Source organism: Rhinichthys klamathensis, unplaced genomic scaffold, assembly GCF_029890125.1.
Source record: "Rhinichthys klamathensis goyatoka isolate OS25496 unplaced genomic scaffold, OSU_Roscu_1.1 h1tg000690l_1, whole genome shotgun sequence".
Lineage (NCBI taxonomy): Eukaryota > Metazoa > Chordata > Actinopteri > Cypriniformes > Leuciscidae > Rhinichthys > Rhinichthys klamathensis.
In genome coordinates, this window is record NW_026607117.1 from 52,396 (window position 1) to 79,943 (window position 27,548).

The 27,548-nt window shown below is 40.1% G+C and overlaps 1 protein-coding gene across 2 annotated transcripts in view; it reads left to right on the forward strand.

The window, feature by feature from the left end:
• The window catches only part of erf (Ets2 repressor factor), a 31,990-nt gene extending 6,051 nt beyond the window's left edge, over positions 1-25,939 (forward strand). The window contains exons 2-5 of one of the 2 annotated variants that reach the window (XM_056242048.1): positions 16,343-16,577; positions 23,549-23,664; positions 23,771-24,708; positions 24,800-25,939. In XM_056242048.1, the coding sequence (XP_056098023.1) occupies positions 16,343-16,577; positions 23,549-23,664; positions 23,771-24,708; positions 24,800-25,357 (1,847 nt within the window). In that variant the 3' untranslated portion in view covers positions 25,358-25,939. The remainder of the gene's footprint in view (positions 1-16,342; positions 16,578-23,548; positions 23,665-23,770; positions 24,709-24,799) is intronic. The other variant, XM_056242049.1, reaches the window with a different exon arrangement.
• Positions 25,940-27,548: the final 1,609 nt, after the last annotated feature.

A 27,548-nucleotide genomic window follows, 5' to 3' on the forward strand; every position in this document is an offset into this window, starting at 1 on the left:
TTTTCAACGTGTTTTTTGTGTTCACACCCAAGCGATTTTCGCTGACGATGAGCCGAGTGAACATGCAAATTCATTCCCTGACATTAGATGGCGCTTAATGTAAAACAGAAATAGTCCTATGTTGTAGTCGCTGTCACGTTTGTCATATAGTTCTTTATGTTCCGACACCAACGAGACCAGCAGCTCTACATTCATCTTGCCTCGCATTTTCCTCGTCTTATTTCTCCTCGGCAGTGTAGACGCTACTTGGCGTATATCTTCTTCGCCGTTGCGTATGTGTGCTCGGCAAGACCGTTTTGTGTTTGAGCGCCCCCAAGTTGTGTTTTACTGTAACTTCAGAAGCTCCAGACACGTGAGTAAAAGCGCCAATCTCATTGGTCGGATAGTTTTTGACGCGATGCGTCAAACCCAAAAAATGAACCCGAGGCGTTTTTTAAAAAATGACGCTTTTACGCGTGGCGTTTTTCGTGTCGGTGTGCACACTCACATTGGCGCCCTTTGTTTAGTCACGAGGCGTTAAACGTCGGCGCGATATTCGTCCCGGTGTGAACAGGCCTTTAAAGGTAAGCGATGACACAATTTTCATTTGTGGGTGAACTTTGCGTTTAATTTAGAACCTTGTCGTTTTTCTGCCGAATTGATCATTTTATTGGTATCTATAAAATGCGGTTCCCCTTAATAGCTGTAATGTAGCTGTTTCTTCATAGTTTGTAGTGAGCTACGTTTTCCAGAGTTCCAGCTTGTAGTTTGGTCACAGTTTCAAAGTAGCTTCCCCAATCCAGCCTTTGTATTTTTTTAATTAGTCTTCTATAGATTCTATTCCTGTATTATGTAAACTATTGTGTATTATATTTGTCACAAATATAAATCCGTGTGATTTTGTGACAGTGGCGCACCCCTTTCCCGTAATATGGTTGTAATGAAGACAAGAAGTCACGGTTGAAGTGTGGGTTTTGTGTGTGTGTATATGTGCAGCACATAGTTTATTAGTGGGGCCCAGACCCCCCACATTCCACTTTAATGGCTGCTGTCTGTGTTGCATTACACACACACACACACCAGCCTACGCTCAAGGAGGAGGCACACACAAGTTCCTAATTCTCACAGTTGCGCGCTCTCTCCGTCTCTTGAGCTGCCATCTTTGTGGTGACGCCACTTTGACTCGCTCCCACTTTTATTTTTATGCAACCAATTTATTTTTGCAGGCAGGATCCAGTGCCGGTGCAGTATGGCTGGGAATAGAGACAGAGAGGAAGAGAGACAGTGATCATGATTGATACTACATACTACACAGGTTCGGTCTGGGCTCCTGATCTGAGTCACGGAGGTCTGCGTGGAGGAGAGAGTGCTTTCAGAACCTGTCAGTGGGTTTCTGATTCCGTGTAGGCCACTGAATGTGGCGGTGGAACTTTCAGCCACTTTTGCAGAACAGTGGAACAGTGGAGTATTAAAAGGCTAAATTATTTGCGAAATGAACGTTTTCAGTGGCATTCTGAGGTCTCGTGGCGCTTAGGTGATTTCCAGACCCTTAAACCATGTGGTTTCAAGTAGAACGCCCTATAAAGTCGTGCCGGCTTCAATGGGACATTTAGCCTAATTCTAACTTCGTCGAGAGCTAGTGACTGTGACTGACATGTGGCTATGCATAGTTTGCGGAGGCCTGATGTCTGTGTGCTAATGGAAAGCTTGTAAATGAAAGGCCCATTAGCAGAGAGGGAAAGGATTGGCGAGGGTTTCTGGTGCTGCAGTCTTGGCCCGGGGTGGGAGAGAAAACAAGGAGCGACCGTGGAGACGGCGTTCTAATCCCACAGCTGGAGCCACGCCGTGTGCCGCCAGCAACTGTGTGTGTGCATGTGCGTTCGTCTTTGGAGGAAAATGAAAGTGAAGACTGAGTCTAGAGACCTAACCACAACACAGAACTTGAAAAGAGGCAATCTATTGACTTCTCGTTCTCTGCCCCACACCACCACCTCTTTTTCCACTCCATCATGTGCTTGATCTCTTTTATGATTTTACGTTCTTGCTCGTTCTTAATTCCAGATGGGTGGTATCGGCGTCGAATGCGCAATGCTCTACAGTCATTGTTGTACTCTTCGAAATAGTGTCTAGGAAACTACGTAATTCTACACACTGATATGGAGGTGGAAAGTGGAATTAAAGTCAACATGAAATCAAAATCGACTCCTATTTACTTTTCTAAATGCGCACTACCGGTCATAATGTGCTTGATTGTTCTGTACACTTTTTTTTAAGTTAAGTTTTGTTATCATTTTTTTTAACTTAAGCTATAAGAGATGGCTAGTCAATTAGTGAGGTTGACTAGCTTATCTAGTTTTTTCACATTTAGAGTTGATTCTCAAATTATCATGCTGTTCTTCCGCTTTTTTGACCGTTACCACAGTAAAAATTGAAATGCATCTTCTTTCAAGACCAGACGGCTTTGGTCATTGCAATTGCTTTTTGAGCGTTGCGTTTTTAAGAATGTACTGCATTAAAACACTTTAAAAACTTGAATTAAAAGAGGTCAAATGGTTGTATTGCTCTCTCCTAGCTGCTTTTTGAGCAGTTTTGCCTTAATTTTTTAATATTGTTTTAATATTTTGTAAGTAAAATTGTTGACAAATGTCATTTTCATGTTGACTATAAAGTTAAGATGCAAGTCGTAGTCGTTGCCTGCTGTGGTTGGTCGTTAATGGGGGAGGTTGAACGCAGCAAACGTTGCCTCCAGGGTCCCCATGGAGATATTCAGACACCTAGTCTCCTGTCTGCCACACTCTCACACTCGTTCACTTTTCTTTAGACATTCCACAACACACACATACACACACACACACACTTCTCAGCCAGGTCACACACATACAATCTAGAGAATCACCTGGGGCCCAGATGACTGTCTCCTAGTCAGCCTTTGGGTTTAATGGTGCTTTCTTGCTGTTGATGTGGACCAATCACAGCTCTCAGCAGGGTGCCAGGGCTTGAAATCAGACAATCACATTGCCATTTCACTTTATCAGACGTTGCATCATTGGCAAAATGCAAGCTTAGGTTTACTTCAATGCTGGCTCCACCCGCTACTTCAAATACGGCACTCAAGGTTTGAATGTTGCTGTTATGACGACTATTTTTTTTTTTGTATATCTATGAGTCAACATTAGGTAACTCAACTGATTTTGCATATCAGTTGAATGCCCATCCCCCAATTGACTGGTAAATCTCACAATAGGGTCATCAACTGAGAACGTCTTCAAACATGTTGCAACAAGTAGCTGAGCTTTGTGTTAAATGCTATCTTTTAGACATTGTTGCTGCAGAATTGTCTTAAATCCTGCTTTTGGCATCATGGAAATTGCAGGGTTCACCAGCGAATACGCCTCGTTTTCAGCACGACAAAAACTTGCAAGGTTTTGCATTGCTGCAAGGGGTAAGTACGGCGTCTATCGCAAGTTGCAGCCACGTGGAAATGCCAGTAATAGAACAATGATCTCCGACAACTGGATGAGGAAGAATCCGAATCAAAGCCCACAACTAGGAGGGAACACCGTAGAGAATTTAGTAAGCCGTCTTCTGAACAGGCCAATAATAGGGAGCGCAGTGAACGGGCGAGACAGACGCAAACCATGTTTATCGCTCAGCTAAGTCAGTTTAAGTTTGTGTTGCTGTTTTCGGCCACTCTTGAGAAGAGTTCTCCTGGTCAGTCCTGCCCAACCCTGTATAATCTGGCATAGGCAGGGTGATGGCAGTTAAAATTAGCTGCTCTGAATGAGCTTTGAGCATCAAGGAGAAAACGCTGAGCTTGATGATTGTAGCCAGATTCAGTCTGGCTGACTTCCACCTGCCCTCTAAGACCAGAAGGCTGAGGTTCACTTTAGCATTACCATGCACAGTGTTTCTGGTTTAGAGCATCTCAGATTTAAAGGGGAGGTCAACCCAGAAATGAAAATCCTGTCATTAATTACTCGCCCTCTTTTCATTCCAAACCTGTTAGACCTTTTCTTCTGTGGACCTCGAAAAAGATATTTTGAAATGTCCATACAATAAAAGTCAAACATTCTTCCTTTTTTCTTCAGGTTTGGAATGAAATAAGGGTGAGTAATTGATGACAGATTTTTGGGTGGACTAAAAAGAAAATCCACCTATGTAGAGGCAGCATTAAAAACATCTAGGTTGATCTTTGTGGCATAGACGTCTTATCAGGTTTTGGGGGTTGGGGGGGTTCCTTATCTAGAACCGGTATCTGGAACTGGAAAAATCAAGCAGATCTGCACTGGTTTTCCTCTGATTGATCTTTTGTGCCCATGACTAAGTGCGAACAGAAGTGGGGGAAGGAAAAGAAATCGGTTAAAAGTTCATGTAGAAGTGGCTCCCTGCAGGAGATAAATCCAGGATGAAAGCTTCACTGTGATAAGATATTAGAAACCCACGTCTTGCTGATAAAACGTAATGCCACTATCACCCATGCAACCTCGGCGATCCTAATGACTTTTGCTCGGCTGCCTGAGCGAAGGCCACTGGAGTGTGTGATTTAACACTATGATGAAGAGAACATGATGGCTGGGAGACTTTTAAGATTAAATCGTGGAGATTTCACATTACCAGTGAACTAGAGAGGTTTCTGTTTTTGGCTTTTGCACTATAAATCATCTTCCATTGGAGGGATTTAACTTTTTGTTTTCTTTGAGGAATAATGCGGGTACAACTTAGGTTTCATATTGATTATCCTGTACTCTTATATTTTTAAACTCTTAAGAGGTTGCATCAAGCATAGGCATATAATTATTTCATATAATAATATCAATGTTTTGAAGTTAAACAGAAATTTCTCACACTGTTAAACAAATATAGTGCATTTATTATGTAGACTGGTTGGAAAGGTTTAAAATTGTGTATCAAAAAATAACATTAAATTGTGGTCCTTTTAATTAGTTTCAGGTACATGGAAATGTATTTAGTCTTAATGAAATTAATTCAAAACCATTAATGATAACAATTAAAAAATAAACTGAAACTAAACTTTGTTTTACTGTTTGTTAATGATATTAGGAACACTGAGGATATCATGTTAACATGTATAACGGATCAAACAACAGGCCATAAGCTTTGCACTTTTGTACACTTGAGTATTTAAACATTTGTTTTCTATAGCAAATCCAAATGAATGCTTCACTGACATTGAACTTTTGTACAAGTGTTGAATTTATAGGGATGGGATAATACTGTTCATGTTTCATACCAGCTTAAATTTCAAATAGCAAGCAAGTTTTGGAACAGTGCACATGCAGAAAACTGTATAGTAGTCCTCAGAAAAGGAAAAAATGCAGGTATTATGTTCATTTTACATATTGGATTGACATGCTTCTCAGCTGAATTTGTGTGTGTGTGTGTGTCATATGAGGTACAAGATGTAGGCTAATGTTTCTGAAAGGTTTTTGGTGATTGTCGCTGGCCTGGTTAGCGAGTGCACGCGCAGTTCAGGAGACCTGCACAGGCCTGTTGGTAAGGATTGTTTGGCAGACGGCCGTCGCAGGCTGCTCCTCATGCTCGGCAGTCCTCACATAGCAGGAAAATTGGCCCAGAAATGCACCCTGCCTGACCATTTATGGTTGATTTAATCATATCCCTACGAGGAACTCCCCTGTGACGCGTCTGGTTTCTGTCTGGGCAGAGTTGGCCGTCGCACTGTGGCGTCCCGGACATCTGGAGCGCTGTCTCCACCGCCGTGTGCCGGTAACTGGAGTTTTGGTCTCTCTGGTGTTGACATGAAGATTGTAGACATGAAAATAACAGCTACTAGATGTTTAGCTTATGGAGCCACAGCTGTGAAAGTATTAGACATGGCTAATGGCTCCTCCTTGGCGACGGCGTTTGGGACACAAGGTACTCTTCAGCCTCTGCCTGGGTGGGAAATACCCACACGATGTTACATGGGTGGCTAAATGACCTCGCGCTTTGCAGAGGATAACGCGTGTAAATGAAATCAAACACTTGATCCCTTTTTGCCCTCAGTTCTCTCGTATTTGGGTTAAAGTGTTCCCAAAACACCTGTCCAAGTGCGCAATATCACACACACTTTAGATCAAGGAGACAGATTATCCGTATTGTGACTATAATGTAGACTGTTGGCACAGGGTGCTTGTTGCATTATTTTCATACTGCTGGGTTAGTGTAGTCTACGGTCTTGTGGAAAAATGCAGATGCTTTAACGTTTTTCCAGCAGGTAGTTGCTGTCGTACAGTTTTTATATTAATTCGGTATTGGTTAGGTATTGTTTGAATTTTAACGGTTCCAATTCTGCTTATCGATTCCTAATTTTGATTCCAATAACATTGTCATTCACATTTATTCTAAGTGTTATTGCTAAACATTTCATTGTAGCTGAATACCATTAACAAAAAGTCAACAGGCTAATAAAGAACACTTACAATTACAAAACTTAATTAAAAAAAGAAAAATTACCAATCGCTCTAATACAACTGAACAAAAATATGACTGAAATAAAAGATTTTCAGGTATTCAGGTACAGAAATTGTAATAAAATGTAAAGTAACACATATACAAAATATACATTATATAGTAGGTGTATAATGGTACATGTATTCGTCCCGAACCGTACGGTACGGACGTCACGGTTCGGTGCATGGTCGCACAACGAATACATTCAGTAACAGGCGATCCACACTCCAATCCAGAAGGGGGCGCGCGAGGTAATGCAACTACCAATAAAAAGCACAGAAGAAGAGGAAGAAATTATCTATCTGTGGCTGTGTCCGAAATCTCCACTCAAACCACTACTCCCTAACCCCTATGTAGGGGGTAGGGAGTAGAGCACTATATAGTGAGCTCACCAGCATAAAATAAACACCACTTTCGGACACTACTCGATCGTCTCTCGGCGCCGTTGATTAAACGCGCCATCATCTGTCAGCTGGTGCCGAGCCAGCTCTGGGCTAAATAGATTTTTTTTTATATAAATACATTACATTATATTGAGCTTATTTCTCCAAAATTGTAAAATTAAAAAGTCATTTCTGGCCGTTTCTGTTATAATGCTTAACTCCACACATGATTATAACTTATAAACATAAATAAAATTAATACACATATTTCATATATTTTCATTTTCGCGCCACACCGTTTTCTCTTGCCTGTCGACATTAGGAAGAAAAAAAAACAGATCTACGTTATCAAATATCTTGCTCATAATACTCTTAATAAAACAGCTTTTAGACTCTGTGGAGATGCCACTCAATATTTATCTTTTTTGTTTGTTTGTTCTCGTGATTCAGAAGATTTTGCGGATTAGCAAAAGAAACAGGATTTCTAGACACAGAAAACGACGTGTTGTTCTTGCTACGCTAGCGAGACGTCGTCAAATTGTAAGTTAAAGATGAAGATGATGCTGATAGGTCTTTTACGATCAGCGCAATGCAAGATGGTATGTAGGGCTTGGGTTAGTGACCATCGGTTGTACACTACTTTTCAAAATGCATTCGGGGATAGATTGAGTGGACTATATAGGGTATAATAATCATCACTATACATTCGGACAGCACTACAAAATGGTGAGCTCACTATAGTCCACTATATAGTGAGTAGTGGGAGATTTCGGACACAGCCTGTGTGTTTACATCTCTCAACCAATGTTTCAACTGCGGAAAGATACCAATAAAACAACTTGAGAATATCTCATGTAGCATTATATTTACGTCAGGCATTTAATGTCGACAGCAGGTTAGTTCGCAAGAAGAAATTAACTCTTTTAGAAGAGAAGCATTTTATATGCACTGTATTAGCCTATTCATTAGATTTACTTAACCTGTTAGTATGTCTTGATTATTTAATGTATGTTTAAATAAATTTGTATAATAAAGTTATGACATAAATATAAATGTCATAACTTTATATAAAAATAAATAGTTATGACAGCCTCCGTGTAAATAATGACAGCCTCTGTGTAAATGATTCTATTTCAAAAATGAATTGGAGTAGAAAATTAACTTTATAATTCGATTTAGAAGTTAATTCAAAACCTGCCTTATGTGCAATTTACAGTACATGTTTTTTTATTTGAGTGTTTTTTATTATTATCTAAAAATAAATCGCAACTGAATTGAATAATTTGGGCTCTGTTGTTAATTGTAATAGTATAGTAATATGCAATTAAGGGCTCCCCATATAGTTTACAGCATTAGCTAAGATAGATTTGTTTGAAAATTTAAATTGTAAAATAATTTATTTAAATACAAACAACTTTGTAAAAAAAAAAGAAGAAGTTTAGTTTAGTTTACTCCCCCGACCCCCACCCCCGCCTGCTGTACCAAACCGCGACTTCAATACCGAGGTACGTACCGAACCGTCATGTTTGTGTACCGTTACACCCCTAATATATAATCATTCAGTCAAGAACAGCAAGTGCATTTTCTTTTTGTGTTTTGTTGTTTGATTAATATAGAGACAGCAGCAGGAATGTTTGGCTCATTTTAGGCTGTCTTTACGAGGGTATTATGACACATTTATGCGTCTATTTGTCCATTCAAGTGCAAAAACATTACTTTTGTCACTTTTTTTAGAAACTTTTTAATACCCACTTAATGTAACAAAATAAAAATTAATGGCTCTGTTATGTTTATTTTTAATGTTTAGATTTAAATGTTTTATTTATTTATTTAAAATGCTATTTTAATATTGACAATTTAGTTTGTCTGTCGCGTTTCACTGTCAACTCTGAATTAACTCTCTTTTATTGTAGAGTTGCCGGGCTCTGTGTAAACCCGTTGCTCACGCCATTTCTGTCACTGCTTTTCAATTTAGTTTGCATGTCGCCATGCGTCTGTGAACTTCAGCGGTGGCCCTGATGGAAATAGCTTTCTGTGATCAGTCAATCCTGATTTATTTACAGTTAAAGTGATGATAATGCTTGTCACTCGCAGCATACAGGAACTTATTATTGTTCAGTCAAATGAGCTACTTGCGCTGCATGTCAACAAACACATCCTAAATGAAAGCGGTCGCAGTGTTTACCTTGCTACCACACCGGTTCAGTTTTGAATGCTGTTGAGTATGCTTATTTACTGAACCTGTGCAGTGATATTAATGTGATATCTGGTGACACATTTGGTGAATTGTTGTAATCAAAAGTGTTTACAGTAACAAATGGATTTTAATGTTAGTGTTAAGCCAGCCTACTTCATCATTACATTAAACTTGTGTCCATTTCTGCAATTGTAAACCTTTGCGCTGTGCCCTTTATTAGCATCAATGGAAAATCAATCAAATTCATTTGGAAGCGCCTAAACTAGTTGTAGCAATGAACTGAACAACTGAACGCCTAATTAAATTCAACGTGACTTATTGAAGTCGATTTCGTAAGCAAATTCCATAGTTTTTTCTGAATTTATGTATCATTCATCCACTTTCAGACAGTTACTCTGCCTCTCTCTGCATCTTGTCAGTGTCCCTAAGAAACTCACACCGTTGGCCTGACCCTTCACTAGGTAACAAGAGATTAACCAGCAGAGTATCAGCACACCTTCTCCAGTTAGCACTGTACCGCCAGCTCAAATGAATCCCAAAGGTTTGTTTTTTTTGGTTTGGAGGTGAAAGAGATGAAGCATAGGGATTTACGTGCCTGTTAGGGGTAACAACCCTGAACCTTTACCATCAGGGTTAGCAAGAGAAGGCATGACTGTGTTGTGGGCAGACAAATACACACACAGCTTGTTATGTTAGAGTGCATGGCGGCGATCATGTGAGGGCTGCAAGCTAGCACTGCACATCTACAGATGACTGGCCAACGCTTTGATCCTCTCTTCTCAACCTGAGTGTTTCTTCTCTCTTCCTGGTAAACTCACTCTCTCCATATACTTCCCTTTCTCTGTCTGTCTGTTGTCCACAGATCACCTTTTTCTGCTTAGTGTGATCACATCTTTCCTGTGTAAAGGTCCGTCCACACCAAGAATGAGAACAATACAGGGCTCAATGCTAAAAGATCTTTTTCTACTGGTCCAGTCGCAAAAAAGTAAATAAATAGTTATTGTTTTTGACCCATGTAACCTTGTATTGTGAATAAATAAGGTTATGACACTAACATTACATACCAGTGAAATTTCACTACTCTATTCAAATTTCAAAACTGATTGTCTAACTAATATAAATGTAAAATAACACTGCATAGGGGTGTAGCGATACAACTGGCACGGTTTGGTGCATACAGTCAGACGACAAATACAGTCAGTCACAGGCGATCCACTCTTTTGCAACTCCCTTTTAACTCGCTAATTCAAAAGCGAATGTAAAATGTGCGAGGCCGCACAGGCATTCATAGCGGTATGGAGCAAAACGAGCGTTTTCAATTAATTCCTATGGAAGTTGAGCGCGAACACACACAAACTCACTCGACACCAGTGGACACGCACCGTTCTGAATATACTGATACTGTTACACATGAATTATTTAACTGTTTACGTTCACTTAAAGGACAAGTTTGGTATTTTACACTTAAAGCCCTGTTTTAAGAACGTTTCTGATCTTAAGGGTTGTTCACTGATATGCTCATATGCTCAGGGGTGTTCACTGATATGCTCACACAAAAATCGCTGCAAAAGATGCTTTCCAACAGGTTTTATCGTATTTTTTGTCCCAAGTCAGGTCAATGGGCAACCACAGAAACCGAAAATGCTCGGGCCAGCAGCATGTGTCCAAATTTTAATCTTAACCGTTCTATTTCATCAGAAACGATCTTAAAACAGTGCTTTAAGTGTAAAATATCGAACTTGTCCTTTAAGCCATAACCGACTGTGTTTACTAGGAAACTCGCCAAGATGAGATTTTAACAATTTTGTGTGAATTTGTCCGTTCAAGCGCAAAAAAACTTGAAAGAGAACTCAGTGTTCGCATGTTGTCTGAGATGCGGCTTGGTTTCTGGGCATGTGCTTCGTATTTGTTTTTTGCACAAAACTTCTCACACAGTGCGCGAGTACCGAATTAAGTTCTCTTGAGTCTTGCGCTTGAATAATGTTTTTTACTCTAAATGCTGGAGTAATTTTGTTTTAAAAAATCATTATTTAAAATCATTTTTACAGCATTCTTCCCTAACTATTTGTTTAAAAAAAATATTTTTGTTAATTATATTTTTGAGTGATTGTGCAAACCTCTTCAATTGATTGATTTTTGATTCTTGTTTAAATGCTAATTAAATGGCTCTGTTTTGACACTCAGTCTTGATGTGACAAGCAATAGTTTTTGAGCAGGAAAATGCTGGTTAAAGCATCCCCAAATTTATATTGATTGAACTGCATCGTTATGTCACTGTTACATAACTGTGAATCACTGATTATGTGCATCTAAACCAAGTAGCCTCCAGGTATCACCCAGATGAGTCGTCTTAACGCAAACAAGAAGGTGAGATCTATTTTGCTTCGAGAGAATGTACACATAAACATGCAGTTTGCAGGGTTCTGTTGTATTTTCCATCCGGGGCGTTCTCATTAGTGCAAAACAACACTTAGCCTACTCATTCTACGCTAAGCTTGAATCAGTGCGAACAACTGTTGAACGTGCAGATGGACGCCGAAGTGCCGCGTATCATTCAGCAGTCAGTATTTTTCAGCACTGTGCAAGGCAGAGTGACACTGTCTATTGTAAGACAAGCATTTAGGCAGCAGAGCTGCTCGTGGTTCTTTTGTATTACTCATACTGCGCACATTCAAGCTGGCACACACTCGTGCCATTTTTTTTCCCTGTCGCCACCATCATTAGTAGATGGAGAACGACCTTTTCCTCTGCCTAAATATAGAGCCCACAAAGAATAGGAGGAAGGGAGGGAAGTGGGGGAGAGATGGAGAGAAACAGAACGAATGAGCGCGGGGGCCCTAAACATTTCTGAGCCTTTAAATACAGACCAGAGATGCAGAGGATGGCTTTTTTGTTTTCTTTTTCGTACTTGCGTCACGGCTTCACCATAAAAAGAGCTGTTGCTTCTGAGCACTAATCGTACACAGAGACGACGGCAATAGGTGGTGTTTTTACAGACTTTGCGTACAGAAAGGGCAAACAAACGAGGCCAAGACGGATGTTAGTGTCCAATTTCCCCTACCTTGCGTGTAATGTTCGGTGAGATGTTTGTCAGCCGGTTTGTTTTTTCGTGCCGGCACAGTTTGTACAGGTGCTATCATGTAATGCTTATGTCATATTGTTTTTCTAAGTGTGTGTACAGGGCCCTGTCAAGCGAGGGTTTTGTCTGGCGGTCTCCTGACTCCATACCCATTAGTGACAGTAACCGTCAGAGAAACAGCAGTCCCAGCAGAACCCATTGACACCAGGGGACGTGCCTGTTTTAGCTGTTATTGCGCTTTGATTTAGCGTGTTTGTGTGCACGCACTAAGTTGTCTTGTGGGCATGTGGTCTTGAGTGAAAAAAAGAGTGTGTTATGGCACACTGGTTTGTTTGAAAGTACCTCAAAGCAGTTTCTTATAAAGTCATTCCTCGGCCCTCCCCAGAGTCTGCCGTTTAGCCCGCGCCAGGGTTTATTTTATGTCCCTACTTCTTATTAAAGAACGTCAACCTGTTGATCATCACCATGCTGCCAGTGGCTTTCTCATTCACTCTTTGTAAGGCAAACATTATTATTACTGTTGCTGGTTAGAGAGTAAAAAAAAAACCCTGGGCTTATGAATGCAAATTTGGCATGTATCTCGTCCTGGTACAGTCAAATTGTGTGGCTTGAGTAGGTTTTTTTTTTTTTTTTTGATACAATCAAAAAATATTGCAGATTTATTTTGAAGTAACCACCTATCAATGCCATAGCTATAAATAGCAAATTAACTTGAGGATACTTCACCCAAAAATGTAAAAATCTGTCATTTACTCACTCTCAAAGGTTGTTTCAAACTTGTATGACTTTCTTCTGCAAAGAGGATATTTTGAAGAACTGTTTTTGTCCATACAGAGAATGTCATACAGGTTTTAAACCAGATATGAAGTTGAGTAAATGAATTTTCTTTTCTTTTTTTTAGGTGAGCTGTCCTTTTTAATCTGCCTTTGTGTATTAGAATCAAATGTACTTTGGATATTTTAACTAGGCTATAGCTTTTGCATTTTGATTTCATTAATTGATTAATTGAGTTAAAAAAAAATCTCTGTGCTATACATATATTTATAGCACTAAAGTGTCTTGTTGCTAGGAGATGGTATGGGAGCCAGGGACCCAACGCACGAGAGAGAGAGAGAGAGAAAGAGAAAAAGGTATGAGAGCGGAGGGAAAAGGCGCACTTCTTGTGAAAGCTGAATGACAAATACACTCACGCATACGCCGTGACTCAGTGCTGACGCTCACCCACTGTGGGAAGCTTTGTGTTGCTGTGTGCCCACTCGCTCGGTGGAGGTCTGAGCCCACAAACACACAACTAATCATATATGATCTGTTTAGTGTGACATGTCTTGGTAAAATTGGAATGAATGGTGGGAAATGCATTAAACTTGAGGATCTGGAGACTTTTTGAAGTCTCACTACAAACCTCTTTGTGTAAGGGGCTGAAGTTACAGGCTCATTTGGTGGGGAGGTTAAAAAAAAAAATTTCAACCGGTAAACAGTATTATTTCCAGGGTGTCCTGCATTGCTGAAACTTCCACCAGCCAGAAAAAGGAGTCATATTTTACTTATGTTGTGAATTAAGTGTTTGCAGTCTGAATTGAATGTTGAGAAGACTATTTTCCACAAAATGGTGAGAACGCATCTTTCTGTTGAATTGATTCATGAGTTAATCACTGGTTATTTTTAGTGAATCAACAACATGCAGCACAACCAGAGCAGTCCGATTCATGTCTCTTAGTGTTGTCTGATTTATTAGTAAGTGACTTTCATAAGCTGGTTTGACAAATTCTTGACTGAATGAACTTGCTGAATCCACCAGAGCAGTTAATGAATCAACATCGGTCTCACTACTGAGCTGTTACTTAAGTTTATTACTAGATGAACCACATTTTGTGAACTTGATGTTTGTAAAACTTAAATTTGTATAATTACTGACTTGTTGCCCATATGACAGTATTAATTACCTCTGGGTTAACCATGCGCTTATATCAAGAAGTCTAACTGATCTGCTTCTTTTCAGTGGGTCAAGTCAGTTTTACATCTCCGATTTGCTAGATCTCTCAACCAAACATCTCAGTCATGAGTCAAGCCACATTGCCGACTGTTTAGCAGTTGTCACGGACAGTTAGTACCAGCCCACGATGTCCAAGTCATCCTACCGCCCCCCTGCGCAGCGTGCGTCCCTGCAGCACATGTGTGCGGTTGGCGGTGGCGGTACTGCTGAGCTGTTCTGCATTCGCTACTTAACACTGTGATAGGCTTTATAAGCAGCCAAGCTCTGAACCATCTGAAAGGGGCATTCCACTGAGTACAACAACACGTCGTGCGCCAAGACCCTCTCTTTCTCTTTTGTGTGCGAGTGTGGGAATTATGCTGTTATTTTCAGCCATTCCCACCTGACATGGTGCGCCTAAGAGATATAATCTTGGTTCATTGTTGTGTTCTCTGGTTTAGTTTTTTCTTTCCTAATAGGAAATCGTGCCTAATTTAGAGTCAGCTGAAATACTGCACCTCATTCTGATTGTGTATGCAGACTTTGCTTTTTCATATTTGACCAAGTACGCCAACGGCAAACTCTCAGGCGTTTCTCCGATGTGTTTGACAGGCTTGTTTCAAAGAGCTTTTCCCCCGTCTCATACCGTCACGTTGACTCAGCGTTGTGCATGAATTTGTAATAGGTCTGTCACTTAGCATGTTGTGTAACCATCTGTCCATGTTAACGTCCCAAAGCACAAACAGTTTCTGTAATGAGACATGAGACCCTCAAAGTCACGGCCATGTTTTTGTCTCGCCTCCAGCAACCTCCTGCTTATTTTCTTCTTTTTCTGCAAGTATTAAGTCTAAAAGTAGAGTGTGTGTGTGTATATGAGTGTTGTTTTGACTACTGCCTCAAGGATTCTTGATCGAAGCGCTTGTTAACTAGGCACTATGGAATTCTGACAACTTATTCAGACTCAGAGATGATTGAGAGAAAGGAATTGCATAGAAACTTTACCAGACTAAAATTCAGGAAAGTTGAGGCTAATTTATACTTCTGTATCGAACCATAGCTACACCATAGCTATGCCGTAGGCTGTGTAGAACGTGTAGCCTGACGTATGCCTCTCCAAAAACGTGACAACGCGTCAATTCTACGCGGACCGCAAGCCTTGTGATTGGTCTGCTAGAACCCCTCCCTCAGGTAAAACAAAAATCTTCGATAGCGTCGCATTTCCTCATTTTGCCTTGATACTGTGGGTTGCACCATCAATATACCAATGGACACTGCCTACTAGTGGTCTGCGTGTGCAATTACACGTCAACGTGGACAACAACGCAGAAGGATAAATGAAAACCGGCGTAGAGGCTACGGTGTAGGTCCGGCGCAGAAGTATAAATCAGCCTTTAGTCTGCATAAAGGCCTACCGCCTTGGAAACACATTGTTCCCTTGGCTTAATGTCGTTTAACAGACTGCAGAATAACTGTTCGTCTGTTATAGGACAACTTAGTTTGAATAAACAAGCAGACACTGATTAGCTACTGGCGTTTATTTAACATGAACAGCAAGACAACTAGAAGTGAATGTGCTTTCCATTAAATGTATCACACAGTAAACAAATCCTTAACAAACAAAACAAACAAACGTTGCAATGAACGTGCTTTGTTTTAAATAAATCACACACAGTAAACAAAACCTTAACGAAAAAACTTTGGAATGAACTTTGCAATTTAGACGCGCAAACTGCGTGCCGGTGCGGTGAGACGTGTGCATGTTCGGGCAGATTCGGCTTGCAGTCGTTCATCCTCGGACGCGGCGCCGCGCGCGCTGTTACAAAAAAAGCCGTGCACACAGCCAAGCCAACTGGGGTCTTGCCGGTTTTGCGCACCGAACGCATCAGTTTTGCCGTGCGCACCTTCGCGAGCGTGCAGACGCGTCGAGTATAAACAAGGCTTTACTCCGTCTCAGCGCGCGCTCTGATCGGTAAAGGTGCACAGACTTCTCCCGAATCATCTCCAGCAGTAGCAGCCTCCGTTTCCCTCGTAAGATGAAAATAGTATTTAAACATTCTCTATGATAAAAAATGTTTGTAAAAAATATTTTAATAGCACGGTTTTGGCGGTTATAGAGTTCTAATGACGGTGTTCAACTATAACCGTTGGTCTCACGGTTATATAATAACCGTCACACCCCTAGGTGAAACTTACTCTCGCCAAACATTGACTAGATTGAGTCGAAGTGGCAAGACTCAAGTGTTTTTGTGTCTGACCTTTAGGGTTTGCCTTCCCAGACTGGGCCTACAAGCCGGAGTCGAGTCCTGGTTCCAGACAGATCCAATTGTGGCACTTCATCCTGGAGCTGCTGCGCAAGGAGGAGTACCATGATGTCATCGCCTGGCAGGGGGATTACGGCGAGTTCGTCATCAAAGACCCGGACGAGGTGGCACGACTGTGGGGCGCCCGCAAGTGCAAGCCCCAGATGAATTATGACAAGCTCAGCCGAGCGCTCAGGTAAAGACTAAATCTGCCTTTTAAATCTATCGTATTCAATTGTGCTTGTACTCAGTCTACTGATGCAGTGGCTGCTCTAAACAGTTAACTACAAAACGATAGGATATAATTTTGGCCAAAACCTTGGTTAAGGCACTGCAACAAGCTCAGTTAAAATTTCATCCAAGGTGGGGTCAGGAAACCAGTTGATAATACATTTTTGATTTTTTAGAGTTTTAGGTCTGTTCTCACCAATAACGATAACTAGGCTATATAAGCATCCACACCAATGGACAATATTCTCTATATTATAAGCGCATTGCAGTTATTATGTCGCCTGCTGCTTTAAAAGTTCGAGCTTACTAAAGTTGGGTCGATTCGGATTGAAAGACAATGTTTTTGACATTCATCAGCTGGAAAAAATGATTCCAATTATTTTGTTTCTTTGTTTTGTTACCGCTTTAGCTATGAGAATTAGAATTAGAACAATTAATACAACTTTACAGTTATCATTATAGCTATCCTTGGTGTGAATGGGCCTTATCACTTGTTGCAACATGATTACTTCGCAACATGCAGACACACTTACTACGCCAATAGATATCAGATATATGCTGCATATTAGATTGTGGTAATTTCTTGTGCTTATTAGACCTAATTTTGAGCTTATCTGAGGACTAGCTTACGGTAAAATGTTAACACCAGAATCTATGATCAACTGCATATTTGTTGTTCTTATGTATCGACTGACAGTTATGCTAACATAAAAGAGCATGATAGACTAGGAACTTCAGATTATCAACATTAACTGTGAACGTTGGTCAAGTCTCTTGTTGTTCATTTTAGTGTTATTTAGGGCTGCACGATTTGGGCCAAAATGATAATCACGATTATTTTTATCAATATTGAGATCACGATTAATTATCACGATTATTTGTTGATTTTAACCAAAACAAATGTTATTGTCACATAGGCTAATTATAACTGCTTTCACATTATGCTACATTCCTGCTAATGTACAACTATGTGCATCAAAATAAAACAGGTCCTCTTATTCACCAAAATTCAGTGCATCTCTTTAAAGAATAAATAAAAACAAATAAAACAATAAAGAAAATGTAGCAAAACTTCAACAGGGCACTATTTTACATTGTGTAAATATAAAATATAAACTTGCATTGTACCTGCATAATGGATGTGAATAAAACGCACAAAATATACAATCAATAAAAAACAAATATTCCATAACAGAATGTAACCAAATGAGAACATTTCAAGGCAGAACTAAGCACTTAGCACTATGGAAGTTCGATTAATGGATGAAATTCAGAGTCATTGTTATTTGACGCTTAAGAAATGTAAAATGTTGTGGTACAGTGTCAGTGATTAGTCTTACTGCATAAATTGAATCTTATTTAATCCTCCAAAGTGTATGTGCTTGAATTATTTCTACTTATTAAACAATAGTTCAAAACAAGAGTTTGTAGTACTGATTATTGGAGTCCATTAATCGAACTTTCATGCCATATTAATATGTAGTATGTATGTACCAATTTACTAATGCTCACACTCGGTCTCTCACGCGCACCGTCACTCGGTCTCTCTCGCGCGCAGACACAATCGGTCTCTCTCGCGCGCTGTCGCTCGTACGCAGACACACTCGGTATCTTTCGCGCACTTTCGAGCGCGCTCTTGGACACTCGGTCTCTCGTGCACTGTCGCTCGCGCGCAGACGGTCTCTCTCGCGCACTCGGGCTCATGGAGGCACGTGATCAGACAGTGGTTTACGGAGCGCTAGATTGGCTTTACAAAAAAAAAAAACCCTTTGATACGGAGTGTTCTGTGAATGTAATGACGCATTTTAAATATCGCTCGGTCACGCGAATTTGATCGTGGGAAGCCAAAATCGCGATCGTGATTAAAATTCGATTAATCGTGCAGCCCTAGTGTTATTTGTGTGGTATGCCTAAGTGACCATTAATGGATTTGCTTCACATGAAGAGCATTTCAGATCACTCACACCATTTCAGTTAGGATGCTGCTTATGTAGGTAGTAGATGGCAAGGCAGTAACATTTTGTAGCTGTAAACTAGAGCTTCTAGCTCAAAGTCTAGAGTGCTTTGCAGAGATGGGGGACTCGAGTCACATGACTTGACTCGAGTCAGACTCGAGTCGCAAATTTAAGGACTTGAGACTTGCTTGACTAAATTAAGAAAATATCTCGACTTGACTTTGACTTGAGATCCAATGACTTGAGACTTGACTTGACTTGAACTGTATGACTCGAGAATGACTTGATATACATTTTTATATAAATCATCGCAACATCAATTGATAAACAAAATGAAAGCAACGGAACCGTTGATGTCAGTCATCAGATTCTGCGCGATTGCGTGACGCTGCACAAGCCCAGAAAAAACATAGCCTACATCGCGGTGAGCGCGCTAAATACAAAAACATCTCCCAGCATCGTTTCTTTTTGGATATAAACACTAGAAATTGACCATATTCATGCAAGAAGATTTGTTGTACGCATAACAGTCGAACTTCATTCACCACGTCTAAAAGTAAGCTATGGCTTGTTTAACCTGTTTGTTATAGTAAATTTGACTATCTTTAAATCTAGAGAGAATAATATTGGTCAAAACAGCATGCCTCTTTATACACAATTATGTTTTCAAATGTAGCTTAATGTTGTCAATATTCAAATGATAATTAATGATGGTATATGTTTTGTATAACATTTGCCACATTTCTTTTTAAATCATGCTTTAAAGCCAAAAATGTCGTTCTTTCCAATGACGAAAAACAATATAGAAAACTGTTAGTTTTGTCGTTTATGTTTCTCTTAAAGCAGGGATAGATGTTATCAGGGGGTTGGTGGGAAAAAATTCCAGCAGAATTAATATGCACCCAAAATTCAAAATGTGGTGGAAAAATGGCCCTAGTATTAGTTATTTTCATAATTATAACATATATAAAAAAATATTTCCAGAATATTGGCGCGATTGCAAATGTGATGATTTTATAAAACAGTTCAGTAAACAAAGAGTGAATATTGTGATGTGACATTTTAGACATAATATTCCAAATATTCTCTTTTTTTGCTCTATTTCTCCAATGACAATAGTTCCAAACAAGCCACAGAAAGAGTTATGCGTATTTGTGATTCAGTGACCTAGTTGCTTAGTTCCAGAACGAATCTGCCATTTTGAACAAATCAGTTGACTGAATGCTTCTATGACTCGTACATTAAGACGGTGATTTGGCGCCACCTATTGGCGGTTTTAACTTCATAATTAAAAATATATAACTTATATAAAGGGGATGCCAGTTTGAAGAATGCCATTTGGTGGCATAGGAACCATTATACTTGAATTGTGAATTGTTTAATACCTTTTAATGGTCTTCTGCAATGTGTGAGGCATATTTATTTTTTCATGCTTTAATGTTGGCCTAATTTCAGTTACATTTACATTTTAGGCTATGTAGTTTGAAATTGTATTTATTTTTTATTTTTTAGATTTTTATTGTAGTAACCACTCAGCTGTATGTGGAAATGCATATTTAAAAAAAATATGTTGCAAATAAAACCATAGTCCACATGTAGTTTTATGTAGTTTTAACTTATTTTAATATATAAATTCAGTGAAATCATCAAACGTTTGTATGACTTGCCAGTGACTTGTGACCCAAGCTACGACTTGACTTGACTTGCTTGACATAAGGCAGTGAGTTGACTTGACTTGACTTGCTTTTATAAAAAATTGACTTGGACTTGCTTGAGACTTGAAGGTTAAGACTTGAGACTTGCTTGTGACTTGCACATGTGACTTACTCCCACCTCTGGTGCTTTGTTTCTGATGATTTTATGTGTTCTTATGTCAACTGACCTTGTGTTCAACAACACTTCTGCGTTGTTTGTCTTTCTGTTTTACACCATTTTTCCGCCTTTGCCTTTTTCCGTCCTTTTCTGTCAATTGCAATCTGTCCAGTTGCCTGTTTGTCTATCTCTTCGTGTTATTCAACGCTTTGGACCAGTCGCCATGGCAACCTGCGGATGCCCACTCAAACCTGCTGAACCTGCCTTTACCATCCTAGAATAATCAAGCCCACTTAGCGCTCATCAACCTTCACTTACAGGACTAGTTTGTGTCCTCCACTTCCGACAACTCTTTAATTTCTCAGAGATATGAACATATGAATGGAAGAGGAAGAGAGGGGGAAGAATAAAGGCAACAGAAAGCTGTGTACGGTTCAGATGTGAAGCTGAAAGTTCTTCAGCTTCACAGTAGAGAGCGTGAATACTGCTGAGAAACGGAGAGAACTCGCCTCTGTTCAGCACATGTGGAGGACACAAAACACATCCTCTTAGTTAACTCAAAAAATGCAAAGCAGACAGGCACACACATTCTCTTTTGACCTGGTTTTCTTCATTTACATAATTGTGAAGTTTAACAATTATGCTCAATTTGATTGCCCATCATTTATAAAATTTTGGGATGCACGATATATCGGCCACCATAGCGGTTTCGGATGAAATATGTTCAATTTTGATGTTAGTGTTATTGGACCGATAAGAAAATTTGGTCGATATATATTAAAGCCAATAAAAAATGTATTTCGTTCAGCTGCAACAGTTCAGATGTTCACTATAATGGTTTTGAATTGCTTGAAATATGATTGGAATTATTTCAAAGAAGGAAAATTGTGCAGCGCATGTCTGTCATATAGGCTACATAAGATTATAATGAAAACCTTATAATTGTGTGCTTGGGACATGGCTTTTAATGGTGAGACTTTTGTTTTTGTATTAGGCTCTCAAAAATTATATAAGAATTTGGATTTAGAGTTATCGGCCAATGTATCGGTTATCGGCTTTCATTTATAAATAATTATCGGTAACGGACAAAATTTCCATGGTACATCCCTAGTACATTTTTTTTTTTTTATCTTTCATCTACGAATTTTTCTTCTTCATCACTATACTTATTCTTAAGTTAAAGCTTTTGCTCAAATGCTTTTGCTAAATTTTGGTGTTTAACCTGCACTGTTTGGCCAGTAAGCAACAGCCTAGCAACCAACCGGAATACACTAGCAACTTCTTAGCAACACCCTGGCAACCATTGTACTTTGGGATATAACATATTACTGAAAGAGTACCATATTTATGTAAGGTGATGTGATATTACCATGGTATTTTTTTTTTGTACGTATATAATTGCATTTTGGATGAGTTTAAAATCAATTTTAATTTAGGATATGGTAATATCTGAACACTTTTGGCTAATTTCGTCATGTTTTCAGCTACCAATAACAGTATTTTCAGTTTAGTTTAGCACATTTTAATACAAGTAAATCTAATCTGCAGATCTTTAAAACAAAAATGTAAAAAACATTCAGTGTGGATCTAGTTATTTGGGAAGGAAATGCCTGAAGGCATTCTCTCGCTGCTCACTCTTTTCATCCATACCTAAGAGGTTGCACGTGTTCTTTAAAACTCAAACACCATTCAGACAGACTCTTGGCTGCACAGGCATCCCATTGTTGAGCTGTTGAAAATGAACAGACTTCAGACCAACAGACAATTCAAAACAACATGTACACATTTGTTGTATTTACCTGTTAACCTGATGCTGCTTGTAGACTATGATATAGCCAGAAAGCTACTTTCATGATGGATGTCGTCTGTTTTGCTTGGTGAAAGAAAACAGAAGGCCATTTGGATCAGGATTTTTACTCAACGGCATATGTACTCCATGTATGTGAATGTCTGCACAACACACATGTGCAAAAAACACTTTGTGCTCTTTTGAAGCAAGTTCAAATGCACTTCAAAGAGCGGGGTTGTGCATGTGTAAGTGTTGTGTTCATGTGTGTGTGTGCCCTTTTCTCTGTCGAGTATGTTCCTGTGAACTTTTCAGTGCCCCGATTCACACATCATTGTATATCACAATCATGTTTTCTCACACATGCACTCTCAGCACCCTCGGTGACGTCTTAATTAAACACATTGAACCCATAAATCATTTTAACATCTGAAGCTTCAGATGGCCACAAAGTCACGTATCTGCTCTGCACATATCTGATTCTGGTTGGCTGAATCCTTTCATGTGTGTAAGAATTTAACATGTGTATGTTATATACAATAACCTTGAGTACTCCTTAATGATACAGATAATTACATCAGGTTTTAACTGAAAAGGGTTTGGTTTTTCTCTCTTGAGAAATGCTGGTCTCAAATTTTACGTTCTGACAGCTGCAGTATGAGATTGTTTCACTTAAACATCTTTGTGTACACTACTTTTCCATGTTTCTTCATTCAAAATATATCTCGCACATTGTATCAGATAGTCAAGGTGAAAACATTGTGAACAACATCATGATCTATAATTTACATTATAGAAACTTCATAGTACTTTGTTAAATTTTTATTGATTTTACTGAAATATTGGCTACAGACAAGATTTTTTTGTGCCTATTACTTTTTTTTTAACAGATCTATTTAAAATTAAGAACTTGTCAAGCATAAAAAGTGCATGTGATCTCATTCAGTTTAATGAATGTAATTTTTGATGTAACACCTGTTTTAACTGTTTATTTTTGCTATTGTAAAGTCACTCCAATTAAAGAAATATAGTGTGATCACTTAAAAATATCATATTAATATAATTTATTGGTATTCAGAAGTTTTGGCCCTGAGTTTTCAGTTTCAGCCAAGCAATTTCATTTTCGATGCATCACTTGTTGAAAGTAAAGAGAACTAGAAGTTGATGTGTTATGTGTTGGAAAACTGATCACCTTATTTTTTCCTTAGGAAACATGCTAATTCAATGTTGTAGAACCTTTTCATCTCTAAACTGGACATTTCCTGTGCAAAGTTTGGCTAGAGTGAGAATGTCAAATACATAAAAATGTGCGGCCTTCAACAAATTGTGATTCCTAAAAATGGCTTTAACAAGTGTTTAACCATGCCAATACTGTTTCTGCAGATATTACTACAACAAAAGGATCTTGCACAAGACCAAAGGGAAAAGATTCACCTACAAGTTCAACTTCAACAAGCTGGTGCTGGTCAACTATCCGTTCATTGACATGGGCTCTGCAGGTGAAGATCCCTGCTTCTAAATCTTAATCTTTCTGAAACTCATTTAGTTTCATATATAAAGTAAAACAAGACTTCAGCTATTAAAATTTCTCAACCTTTCCCTTAGGTTCTGGTGTTCCACAAAGTGCTCCACCTGTCCCATCCGGAGTTAGCACTCACTTCCGCTTCCCTCCATCCACGCCATCGGACGTCCTCTCTCCTAGCGAGGAACTGCGCAGTCCAGGTGTCTTCAGTGCTGTGCCTCGACGCATAGCTCGTGGCTCTGTGTCCGACTGCAGCGATGGCACCTCCACCAACTCGGAGCTTGAAGAAACTGGCATGGCTCCTGGCGATGACCGCCCGGCTGACCGTGCCTTTAGAAATCTGCTCCATCCACGCTTGTCCCACGACTCCTTGTTCCGTGTCTACGGTGCACCACCCAACCCAACTGGGCTCACCAGGAGCGGGCCCCATGTGCCCACTCACAGGGTCCACCCTGATTCCTTGTCCCCATTCCCAGTGTCCCCTCTCCCAGGCCCTGGAGGCTTGCTGGGTCCTGCTCTTTCACCAGCTCTCTCCATGACCCCTACATCTCACATGCCCTACACACCTTCTCCATCCCTTTCTCCCATGCTGGGCTCCCACTTCTCGTTCAATCCAGAAGACATGAAGCGCTATCTTCAAGCTCACACTCAGAGTGTCTACAACTATCATCTGAGTCCCCGTGCTTTCTTGCACTACCCCAACATTATCATCCCCCAGCCCCAACGCCCAGACAAGGGACTGGGAGGGCCAGTGGGTGTAGGTCCACACCTGTCAAGTCACCCTCTGCACCACCAGGCTGAGGAGACTCATCTATCTCCTTTCAAGTTTAAGTTACAGCCACCACCACTGGGCCGCAAACAGAGAGAAGGGCCAACCTCAACTGGATCAGGACATGCTCTGAATTCTGGAAGTGCTGCTGCTTCTTTCTCGTACAGTGGGGAGTCTGGTTCGTCCTCAAACTCTGCCTCATCTGGAATGATGACCAACAATTCAACCCCAGGTGGTCCACCAAAGATCAAGGTATGTTCACCTTAAAATTAATTCTGAAGAACTGTCGCTTCTTTGAGAATTAAATGGCTTTCTGTAACTCTCCATTTGTTTCCTCCTTTAGGTTGAGCCCATCTCAGACATGGAGTCGGAGGAAGAAGTCGAGGTCACCGACATCAGCGAGGAGGAGCATGAAGATGATGAATGTGATGTCTTTTCCCCTCCCCACCCCAATGGTGGCCTTGCCCCTCCACCCATCCACGATCGTATGACAGATGATGACGATCTTGAGGAAGATGTCTTCAAGACCCCAGCTGCCCCTACCTCAGGGGTTGGGCAGAATCTTCTAGGTCTAAAAGCAGAACCCAGGGAGCTAAACCTGGGCCAGGGCGCTCCCATCAGCCCTGGGGGTACACTCTGCATCCCTCTGAAGCTGCGTTTTAAACGCCGCTGGAGTGAGGACCAGCGGATGGAGGCGGGAACCGAAGAGGCTGAGGACAAGAAGAGCAGGGCAGAGAGGGAGGAGCTTAACCAGGAGGTGGAGCCCAAACTGGGGGAGGAAAATGGAGACCGGAGGAGTCCGGAGACTTTAGTTGCACCCCTGGGGACAGGCCAGAGGAGGGTGAGCTCTGAGCTGCAGCGAGCAACGGCACAGTTGTCTTTAGAAAACAACGTTTGCTGAAGTGGACGTGGTCAAACACACAAACTTAGCAAAACAGAGCTGTCCTCCTTACAGGCTGAAGGCAACTGTTGCTCTCAGAAGTTATGTGAAGACCATCCGTTCAGCAAGTTATGATGCCCAAACCATCTTTCAAACTTCTGTACATGCAGGTTCACTCTCTTCAAGATGTTGCAACACTAAAAATTAATACTGACATCTTTTTTTCATGCATTTTAAGTAACCAGGCCCTTTCCACAAGTTTAGCCAGAGTCCCTTGCTTACTGAACCCATTCCTTTCTGTTTGCTGTGTTAGACTAACACCATCCCACTAGTCTCATTGAAGTCTTGGACACTTTTCCCCCCAAGAAGCTCCCCGTTAGGATCAACTCAATACCTGTTTAAACAAAATCAAGAGATTACAGAAGTGCCTAAACCAGATGTTGATGCACCCCTGTAAAACATCAGTAGAGATGGTGATAATGAATAATTAGATTGTGATAAGTGTTTTTTGGCTTGTCACGGGCAAGTGGACATTTTCACTATTAAACAGACACTCTTGGATGAAGTGAATGCAGGAAAGATCCTGCAACTCCCCCCCCCCCACTCAAACTCAAGCATAGTTCTCAGAATTTTTGGATATGGATGCTCTTTGTTTTTTTTTACATACCAAGATTCAAGCACCAGACTTTTTGCAGAACCAACTTGCCTTTGGCTTTCAAACCAGGACCTTCCTGTCAATGCCTTTCAGAGCCATTAATGCTATTGTGCTACCAGCCTTCACTACCGGCTCTGGACACCAACTTCCCCAGCTGTTCAGCGAGCTCAGACGACTTAACGGGACCACTCAACAACCTCTTAACGTATCTTAACACGTGTATATACATTGGGGGATTTATTCTATATATGTGTTAGTCCTTCTTCATGACCACCAGCTGGATGACAAATTATAGATCACATATTATTCCTTCTCCAACTTATTTATTTAATTTGTTTTATAATGCAGTTTTAACCCTGAGGGAACGTTATAGGAATGTTGGGGCAACGTATCAGAGTGCGCTTTATGGTTTGAACTTCATAATCATCCCTAAAACCATTTATACAATGCTCTACACCCTTCTATTTTGGAAAGAACACAAACCTTCTTGGTTTTTTAGGCGTAAATCTCAGGCATACCTCCCCACATCGCTTTCCTCTATCCAATAGGTTGCCTTTGAATATAAAACTTCAAATGAACAAACATCTGTGCCTTTTTACGGAAGACTGACCGCCCAATGCATTTAAATGGGTTGCTTTATTGACACGTACAAGCTCACATACAGGAGAGGCCTTAGAAACATGACCTCAAACACTGCTTTTATGCCTTATTTAGTTTTGTACCTTAAAAGAAACTATCCTAAATAAGATTTGCATTTAGAGTCCGTATATTCTCACTTTATAGACATATATATTTGATAAAAGAACAAACGCTGGTTTTGATACAAATTATATTTCAGAAGGTAAATCTATATGGAAAATCTATGTAAGGAAGATGTTTAGTTTCAGGGCCCTACAGTGCTTTACTGTGAAAGAAAAGTGTTGTTATAGACAAAGGTAAACATAACTGACCAATCGTTAAGGACCCTTAACGGCACAGCTGTCCTCGGCCTTATAAGGAATACGTATAGTTTTAACTCGACCCGCCGCTTTTGCGTTCTCCCTCTCAGTCTCTCTGCAGTGTTTTAGTTGTAGGAGGCTGTGTTTTCTCCACGATGATCAAGATTGAACAGGTATCACATCCTATTTGGCTTAGCGTTTGGCGACGGCCAGCTCCATTTGTAGCAAAATGCAGGGACTTTGTAGTAAATGACATCATGACCATATCCTTGAGAAAGGGACCTCAATTCTGCAAACTGACAGCTAGAAAGTGGACATGCAGCCTCTTAGCCCTCATCTAAGGAGGAAGTATAGGACCTGACACACTTAACACTCATTTTTTTCCTTCTTTTTTTTTTTTAAACTACTTTTTTGAGTTTGTTTGGCGGCCTTACACAGGTTCAGTATCTGTATTTCAACTGACTGCTGCCTTATTTGTTAGAAAATACTTTTTCTTTTCGCTCTCTCTTCAATATAAACCATGCTGTTTTATTATACCTTTTTTGTTTATATTACCATTTATCATTTTTAATGTTGATATTATTGCTGGTATTTCGTTTGTACCCCTTACCTGAATTTT